This window comes from Aulonocara sp. 'chitande type north' Nkhata Bay, linkage group LG11, assembly GCF_057382095.1.
Source record: "Aulonocara sp. 'chitande type north' Nkhata Bay isolate Kocher_YH1m ecotype deep benthic linkage group LG11, A_spYH_male_GT1.1, whole genome shotgun sequence".
Taxonomy (NCBI): Eukaryota; Metazoa; Chordata; class Actinopteri; order Cichliformes; family Cichlidae; genus Aulonocara; species Aulonocara sp. 'chitande type north' Nkhata Bay.
This window is the reverse complement of record NC_141354.1, coordinates 18,339,770-18,349,501: the sequence shown is the minus strand read 5'-3', so window position 1 is coordinate 18,349,501 and position 9,732 is coordinate 18,339,770. Positions and strand designations below refer to the sequence as shown.

Sequence of the window (9,732 nt, the reverse complement as noted above, 5' to 3'; positions counted from 1 at the left end):
TGTTATACAGGTATTAAAATATGGTTACACACACACAAACACACACAAACACACAAACAATAAACCACACCCAGCCCCCCACTCTCCCGTTTTCCCCTCACAAAACTAAAATAATTCAATGAAACCGATTAGTATGCAACAACTGGAAATTAATAGTTACAATAGTTCATACAAAACGATTTTTGTTAAAATTACCCCTCATAAGTAGTATAGTCTATTCACATTATGGACATTGTTACTATTATACTCACCAAGCTTTCAAATATGTAAAATATGTCGGACATACAAAGATTAAGGAACTCATCACAGACTCTCATGGCCAGCTCTTCCACATAGAACACTTATAATCAGTGTTTAGGTTCACAATTGACCTGCTGTTCAGCTGTGCATAAATGATACCTTTCATGAGTAACTAACACACAACAATAAATATTATGTTCCAGCATAAATCAGTGTTTAAGTACCCAAACCTGCAATTGCACATTATTCCAAAACTGACATTTCAAAAAAGATGCTCTATTTGTCTGTGAAGCTTTTGAGAAAGCTTTGTCTACCTTTCTTTAACATGTGTTACAGGCTGTTTTGGGTTCACATCTGACCTGCTGTTCAACACTTTGAAGAAGAAATTGAAAGTTTACACACAGAAAAATACCACTACTGAATGAAACAACACAGCTGTATAGAAGAAGTGTATCAATCTCACTTTTGGTATTAAGTCAAGAAAAAGGAACTGCCTATTTAGAAACTATTTAAAACCAAATGCTAAATCATGCACTTCTTTTTATGAGTCTTCTCTTAGTCATCCTTCCTTTTTGCAAACAATGTTATGGTTAAAATGATGCCCAGTGCTAACAGTGTATTGTGTGCACACTGTGGGAAACACAGCACATCTCAATCTGTGGTTTTTATTTCTCATCTTCCCCTCCCACTGATCTTCTGCATTCCTCACCAGTCATAGATATTCACATCAAGTGCCCCACCCATGTCAGATTCATATTAATTTATTTTATCACACTTTACTACCACTTTTATGCTATTAACTTATGTGCATGGCTCTACTTTCTATTCCTGCTTCTTTTCTACTACAGCCATCTTCTGTATACATAAAAAAAAAAACCAACCTTTTGTGCATCCACATGTTCTCCTTTTGTTTCTGAAGATCTTTAAAAACATCTGACCATATGACTCATTTCACATGCTGCTGACCAGGTTTGATATTGCAAACCTTTTTCTCACTTTTGCCTGCCTTTGTAAAAGAATGTTTGTTGAGACTTGATAGAAATGCTTTGCTCTACATTTCAGATCAGCTGAACAAAAGCAACAAATAATAGCTTTTACCTGCAGCTTTTACCTGGCATAGTAGATTTTAACTCCAAACTTGCAGTTCTGTACAGCTCACAGTTCAAAGTATGAAACTAATACTTCAACCGCACTGCAAAGCAAAGGATATAATGTAACATGAGGCACTGAAGACTCAACAAATGTCACGTTATCAACAAAGAGTCACCGAGGTGGGTTAATGACTACATCTTCCTGTTTATTCTATGCACAGTGAATAGGTAGCTTGCAAATGCATTCAAATGTACTACTTGCTTTAAAATATTCATTTTTATTATGACAAACAGTAAGCAGTGTTCTTTGAACCATTACAGGCAGTAGGTAGCTGGTTAAAAAGCCATAAAAAGGCAAATTCCTAATAGGTTTATGAAAAGGGTCTACACACTTAAGTGCTGTCGAAAGGGAATAGAACCCTGTTGTCGTTATCTGCTTTGTGTATCTTCATTGGAGCCATAAAACATGCTATGCTGCTCTTGTTGCTTGAGGTAAAGTCTGAAAATCAGGAAATACATGTGTCAAACAAAGCACGTTTACGCTTAAAAGAAACAGATTAGTTAAACAATTAACAACTCTCTAACCCTGCTAAGTTGATAAACTCTAAAGTGTAAAAGAGCAGTAAATGCTCTCACTGGCCTTTAAACCTTGAACCAACTATTATAGCTGTATACAGAGGACAGCGAGAAAGGAATGCGCTTTGGCTGTTGTCAGAAAACCTTGATCGCTTCTATGGTTTCTGAATTATAGTCATTAGCTTTGACGCACCTGTCCACACGCTTGCAGCACTCAGTCACCAAAACCCCCCCAAAAGTCCTGAACATATTACATGTGTTCTAAAGATGCCTGAGGGAGTTTTACTAAGGCTGCCACACTGTATGAAGTCAAAGACAAATTGCTTAAAAATGGCTTACAGAAATATAATCTCTAAACATAAAAAAAAAAACTACCACAAATTTTTTTTTTTTTTTTTTTTTACAAACAACAAAGCGTATCTATATTTGGTCAGTTCTGTAAGTGCCTGTGTGACAACAACAAATGTTTGTACCTGCAAAGTAACAAAATCTCTCAATGCAATACTGGGCAGCATATGAAAATGTTCATTCATGTAACCCCCCTCCCCCGCCCCGCACAAAAACCAAAACAAATTAAAGAAAGCATACAGAAAGTAAAAAGAAACACAGACAGTTTTTAACACAGAAAAAACAAAACACAAAAACACAATCTGACCTCAGAGGACAGAAAAAAAAAGTGTCAACTTTTTAAGGTCCATCTTAATACTATTCTTATACAGAATATAGTACCAGGCTGAACTGGGCTGGTTCAGCGTACATCCATCCAAAGGAGCAATCAATTTCTGGGTCACACAGAATCAGCTCTTGTCCAGCGTAGTTCATCTTAGGTCTAAAGGCACAGCGTCGGACCGTTTCACACTGACGACTCGCCAACACTACAATGATCCACTTCAGGATTTCATTCTTAAAACTTTGAATGGGTATTTACTCCTTCCTTAGCATGGGATGACAGGAAAGCATTTTAACAGTTTGACTTTATTTTATTATGACCCCTTTGTCACAAACACTGAACATTAAGTAGAAAGATAAAGTGGCAGCGGATGAAGTTGGGAATGGCGAAGGAAAAAAAAAAAAAGACAGAACAAAGAAGCAGCACTGGAGAGGAGCAGAGGTGTCTACTTCAAACTTCATCAAGAAGAATCATCTTCAGCTGGTTATAGATCCATTTGAGTCTTAATAGGCAGGAGCCAAAATCCACCCTGCTTTGTTCTTATTAGTCAGTTCAGGCGTAGAACTCCTTGGTGGGTGCTTTGTGATATGCAGTTGCAGAAAGTTTGTTATCTCCCAGGTCGTAGCTACCTTCATCCTTCTTCTTCATGCGGTAGGCAAGGAGAGACAAGAGGGAAACAGCACAGAGGAATCCAATGACTCCGCACACTATCACAGCTGGAGACGGAAAAAAGAAATACGAAATTATTTTTAAAAAATAACATTTTTATAACAGTTATCTATACTTAACATTTCAGATTCTTCAACAGAAGTCTAAATTTTCTTGAAAACTCACTACTGTAATTTTGTAATGAACTGGTAAGACAGTAGAAACCTAGTCCTTACCTGCTAGCACCTCTTTTCTCTCCAGCAGGTTCTCAGAGGATACCTCCATAGAGTTCTCACCAAATAATCCTTCTCGATCAGCTTTGGTAAGAGTTTCATCAGACTTTTTGATAGGCTCTTCATATTGGGGATTTAACACATCCAGGCGTCTCTCCTTGCCAGAATTGATTACACCATCAGCTCTAGTACTGCCACTGGGAGGCACATTGGTGGTGCTGGGACTAGCATCCTTTCCAAACCAGTCAGCTGTTGGGCCAACACCAAGCCCCTATAAGGATATTAGCACAGTTTAAAAAAAATGCTGAGACATTATGTGGCTTTAGATACTTTCCATTTACCACTATTCACACCTTAAAGCGGTAGCAAATAAATCACAATTAGTTTCTCTGCTCCAAAATTAATCAACCTTAATATTTACTCTCACTATCACCAATTGAAATTAAAAGAATAAATATCCTTGTGTGTGCGATGAATCATCCTGAAGATGGACATAAGTCAGACTTCATGAGGACATGAATCAAAAGGAACAGTCATACTTTACCTTGTCTCCATCAGGGAAAATGTCAGCCTCCTTCGCTGTAGTTGCTGGATCATGGCTGCGTGCCACTGTGGTTGGTGGGTTGTCTGGAGAGTGTACTGTAGGCTGTGGTTGACGCTGCTCTGTTTTGCTAGAGGGGCTAGGCAACGTCAGGACCATATCCCCGGCATCTGAATGGGCACGGGAAACTGAGAAATCACCAACACAAAACACTTCAGAGCATGTCTCTTTTCATTATTATAGAATAGTTTTTTTTTTTTTAATCTATTGGATTAACTGAAGGAATAGGACCGTTTTTCTTGGATAACGAGTTGACATCTGAGGTTACTTGGTTTTACAGCAGAGTCTGCCACAAATGTGGAAACAGTTCCTACTGCAAGTTTTATAACTTACTGAAATTCACCTGAACGTAATGCAGTTTTATATCACGCTGAATGTGCCACGACATCACTCACTACAGTTTACGCAGGTGAGTCATTCAAAGTCTGTGAGTTTCCAATAAAATGTCACCTGGTTCCACTGTATCACCTCAGGACAAACATCTGGTATATTGTAAGTGCATCTGTGTCTGAACATACAAGCACTTGTGGCTTACTTGTGTATTACTCACCAGCCTGCATGTATGATCGAGTGGAGTTAAATAATGTCTAATAATCTGTGATGAAGTTTCTATTTAATAAGCAATACAGGGAAAATATACATATAGATATATTACACACACACACACACACACACACACACACACACACACACACACACACACACACACACACACACACAGATAGATAGATAGATATATATGCATACATATCCTTACCATAATCTCCAGATCCAGAGCCTGACCCACCATCATCACCATCTTCATCGTCTATAGGGAGGTCACCAGATGTTCGGCCCTCTATGTATAAGTCATCACTTGGGCTAAATGACTGGGAGAAGACAAAGAGCTGCCAAAAAGAAGGGGGGATAAAAACATGCAATTTTATTTAAGTAGGAGAGAAACGCACACATAGATTCACACAGAATTCCTTTCACTAATTGACAACATGTGGATCTCGCTACAGTTCTGGAGTAAGACAATACCTCTCACAACCAATGATGTATGCTGGCCAAATATGCAGCAGTGCATGCTGCTGTCTGAGAGTATTACATCCATACTATAGTATGTGCAGTAGATATAGGCTGTTTTCTTGATCATTTCACATGCTGTGGCAGTAATTTGTGATACTTTGCAGAACCACGCAGCAGAGAACTAAGTGTCTTTGAAAGGAGGAGGGATGAGATAAAGCAGCTTCAAAGACAACACAGAGAGCAAGCAAGTAGACGCACACATGGAAAGGGCCGCTTCACATATTAGATTGCACCTCGTGAAATCCTTCCGCCAACCCGAATGCTACACAGAGGAGTGTGATGAAAACCAGTGACCTTCTTTTCCCTTGATCTAAGGCCTAGGCAGACAGAAGGTAATGAGACGAGTGGCTCAAACACAACCGGAGATCACATGAATCAAAGAAAGACACTAACTGTGCTGAAATCGATAAAGAGCCAAAGAAAAAGAAGCTCAAACATATGCTGGTGTTAAGAGAGGGAGAGACACTCACACACAGAGACATGGATGAATATGGCCCATTGAGACCTGAAATATGTCTGGTATGTATACTACGCTTCCACTAACACAGGTGCTGAGAGAGGGTGAAAATAGGGAGAAAGGAAAGGAAGCACAGTTTAGTGTACTTCTCATAAGATACCTGCTCCAGAAAAAGGTTTTACTCCAATAAAAATTCACAAAATATGTTGTCAAAGCAACAGTTCTTTTCAAGTTAACACCATTTTTCTTTTGCTAACAAACCTTTTTATCAGTATGCAATAATGCAAGCAGCCCACAGAAGGGATACAGATATAAAATCTATCTGATCTGCAACTGTACACCTAACATTTAAGGTCATTCTGCAACATGTCACCAAGATACTGGTGTATTCATGTGAAGCATTAATAACACGTAAACCCAAGGGTGACTAAAATCGCAGAAGAGGTGCTGGCGTTCTCACCGACTTCAGCCAGAGATTAGAAAAGCAAAAGCTGTGACTGTCTGTGTCACATACACAATGAGAAATATACTCTATGCCTAGCTTGAGAATTATCAGGTTATAAGGCTATAATCAGACATCAGCAAACTTATGGTAGATGTATGCAAAATCTGTCCAACTATTTTAAAAGACCTCTAAAGACGTACCTTTTTTAACTGCTAACAGTCAAGTCTGAGGTCCATCACAGATTGGACAAGTTCTTTTATATAGCTGTTTTAACTATTGTTAGAGTTTAGTTCTGATTTTATTCTTATTTTCTGACTTCTTTTTAATCGTTATGTTTACTATGCTGTTTATGTGAGTTCTGTGTGTTGTAACTGGCTTCTTGGATTGCAGATGAGTGTGCCTGTAAAGCACTCTGGGTCAACGTCGGTTGTATTAAAATTAGCTACATAAATAACATTGACTTGATAGTCATACAAAAAAGTATTAGATCAAAGTGTTGTACTGTGTTTCACTGGCATTTATTTTACCAGACCAAATCCAGATGTTAACCACACGATTAGCTGAGTCAACACATTATCTTTTTAAACGGATCAATCAAATATTTTTAATTTAGAATTGATTTCACTAAATGCCATTAAGCTTTGACCTCCCACCTACTGGCAGTTTGTTTTCTGCTGACTCTGAATCAGTTCTCCTTGACAGATACAAGTTTTACACTGGGGTTTACTGGAAGATGTGATTTAGAATTTATACACATCTGGAAAGCATACGAATGCATGCAGGATTTACACACCCACTCTGTATATAACATTCTGATATCCTGGTGCTTTGTCACAATGAAGACAGTTTACTGGAAACAGCTGTATCACTCCACAGACTGAGTGTTGGTGGAGGGCAACATTAAAGCTGACAATCATCAAAGTCTTATTTTTTGTTTCTCCTTAGCTGATAGCTAGCTATATCCCCAGTGAGCTGCAAAGTAATGAGAGCATGGTCAGATCGAGAGTTAGTTTAGATAACAACGAAAAGCACACAACAGATCTGTCATCACTTGGATAGCAGCAGCAGCAGCAGCAGAGTGCTGTGTTGAAGGTGGTGTATGTTTGACTAAGGCATAAAATGAATAAAATGTCCACAGACATTAAGTAGCTGTAGCCTGTAAGGACAAAATTATCAGATGCCAAGAGAAAATGAATATTCCTCTTAAAACTTTAGTGATCAGACAGAGTTTGGTAATGCAGTCTTTAGTGATGCCAACAGGCAAAATGTGACACAATATCTACTTCTGTCTTACATGTGATTGTTATGTCCTTAATTCAGATTACAGTAATTTGAAACTGCTGACCAGAGACTACAGGTCCCAGTCCACTCCATGTACGCAAAGACCTAATATAGCTTTGTCCATTAGTTGTGTGGTGGTCAAAGAACAGTCAAGATAATCAGTGATATGTGGTTAAAAATAAAAAATATATACTGAAAAATAAATAAATAAATACAATAAAAACTCTCCAAGGGCATGCTAACACTGAAAGTCAAACAAACTGCTACAGCAACTCATCAAAAGAAAAACCTCTTGCAGCTAATCGCATGTGTACAGACTGCCTTTGACACACAGAACAATGTTGTGACTAATGCTGATTAACTGAGAACACATATCTTCCGCCCCACCAGGCTTTTTAGTTCTCCACAGCAGCAAGTGTCAAACTACATAGTTTATATTCATGTTCTTTTGTTTCTAAACGTTTTTTTTCTTCCTCACATGTAGGCGTTTCAGTGGAGTGCTTTTGAAGCCCTACGAAAATCGTCATTAATAGCACCGTGAGGAGGTGTTACCCTTTTCCTCTCGCTCTTAGCATTTGGATGAAAAACTGCTCATATCCCACGCAGCTGCGTGCTTGCCTGGACTAGACCAGTGGAACTCGCTGTTACTCATCCATCCAGAAAAATGACACAACTACCAGATCACAAACTGTCAAAGGAAGAAAGCCTGTTTAAACATTCATCCTTTGGATTGGAGCAACGTCACTGACTGACTAACCAGTAATTCTACAGCCACACTCATGGGGCGATCGTGGCTCAAGAGTTGGGAGTTCGCCTTGTAATCGGAAGGTTGTCGGTTCGAGCCCCGGCCATTTACCATTTTACACTTGGGGACACAGATAGTTTGGATGTAAGATGTAGCCCATCACACCCAGCAATTTAAGACTGGAGTCTGTGTATTAGTGGTATGACATGAAGACGAATCAAAGCATCTGCGGATCAAAGTATGAGATGACACAAATTAAAGTTAAGCAGAAAAAAGGTTTGTTTGTTTTTTGAGTGGCCACACCTGTTTACAAGCTATTATATTCAGAGATTACAACCTGTGGGGCCTTAAAGCAGGACAGGAATGCCAAGCTGTATTCATTTTCACCATATCCACAACTCCCTGAGTCCTACTAAGGGATTGCATGTCTCTTTCCTCTGCTACAAATATACACCAGAAGCAGTATCGTGTTTCAGTTCCGTCTCCTTTCACAATATACAGTCCATAAATCTTAAACAAACTGCATTTCTGCAGAGGTGGTGAGGCTCCCTGGCTCTCATTAGAGATTTCTTACAGTCAATAAATCACCAGCCTGGATATTTTTCATACTTTGTGACGATGAACAAAGCTCTGCTTCAGCCTGTCATCCCCAGGTGTTTTCCAGCTATAAAGCAGCCGCACATAGAGAAACAATGGAAGGGGTAAAGGAGGAGGATTTTGAAATACTCTTTTTTTTTTCCTTAAACCACCTTGGTTAAATATGAATGATTTCCTGGTTTAGAATTTGAATTTGCAGTATAACATTATAAAACGTGTGGGTGAGAAATTCAGGCCAGGTCTGGTTTAAATGTCAAAGCTGTGAGCTAAATGATGAACAGACTTTGGCCCTGTGTGAACTTGACACCAACTGGACGCTTGGCCTCGGTTTGAAAAGGCTGCTGAGGTCAAAAATCACCCAGCTTATAGATCCGGAGGTAACATTTATTTATGTTTTAAAAAGACGAATTCGTGCTGTTCACTTTAAAGGTACATTTAACGTAAATACATAATAATAATAATAATAATAATAATAATTAACACAGACAAAAAACTGAGGATATAACATTAAGAGTAATATTTTTATTTTATGTGTAAACTCTATGGGGTAGAACTCAAACAGTCCACATGAACATAACAAACGTTACCCAGGGCTGTCGTTTTCAAAAATATCTTAAAGTTTTAGCCTTCTCGGTTATTTTACATATTAAAGATAATTAATATGTATTTTTCCACTAATACGTCAACTGGAACATGTTTGAATTAAAAAACATTTAAGAAAAGCCACTTACTTTTCCACTGATTGGCCCAGTTGCCAGCCCGACGAGGAACAACCACCACAGATTCCCCATTTTAACTTCCAAAACAATTTTTTAAAAAAAACACGCTAGTTGAAAACGAGAAATTATATGTTGGTACAGTGAAAACGGTCAACTCGCTCTTCGGTGTTCAGTAGTACGTATAATTTGTTGTAGCGCTATCGCTGTCGAGCCACTTCGTTAAATCTCAGTAAAGTTCCCGAGTGTGTCCCGGACTCGTTGTGAGAAGGACTTCGTCTGAAAAAGTTGTTTAGCCTGGTCGTGAAGCGTGGCTCTCTGCGGTGACGTCAGCACGCCGGTCCTTGACGACGGTAGTGGA

General features: G+C 38.8%; 1 protein-coding gene across 2 annotated transcripts; it reads right to left on the bottom strand.

Moving 5' to 3' along the window:
• Positions 1-2,864: 2,864 nt before the first annotated feature.
• LOC147318771 (uncharacterized) lies at positions 2,865-9,728 on the bottom strand. Of its 2 annotated transcripts, none has more exons than XM_086310874.1 (5): positions 9,387-9,728; positions 4,817-4,946; positions 4,003-4,187; positions 3,462-3,729; positions 2,865-3,293 (listed from the first exon to the last, which is right to left on the bottom strand). In XM_086310874.1, exons 1-5 carry the CDS (start codon positions 9,444-9,446, stop codon positions 3,130-3,132), a joined length of 807 nt encoding a protein of 268 aa, XP_086167000.1. In that variant the 5' UTR covers positions 9,447-9,728; the 3' UTR covers positions 2,865-3,129. The 2 variants fall into 2 exon arrangements, with proteins under 2 accessions (XP_086167000.1, XP_086167001.1); XM_086310875.1 differs by having other exon boundaries at positions 4,003-4,169.
• Positions 9,729-9,732: the final 4 nt, after the last annotated feature.

What these genes read in the sequence shown, in the direction of transcription:
- LOC147318771 (XM_086310874.1), bottom strand. Translation starts at nt 9,446, where the DNA reads ATGGGGAATCTGTGGTGGTTGTTCCTCGTCGGGCTGGCAACTGGGCCA. An exon ending in TTTTCCCTGATGGAGACAAG is followed by an intron (nt 3,730 to 4,002) that starts GTAAAGTATGAC and finishes ATATCCTTATAG; the next exon opens with GGGCTTGGTGTTGGCCCAAC. An exon ending in GAGAAAAGAGGTGCTAGCAG is followed by an intron (nt 3,294 to 3,461) that starts GTAAGGACTAGG and finishes TTCCGTCTCCAG; the next exon opens with CTGTGATAGTGTGCGGAGTC.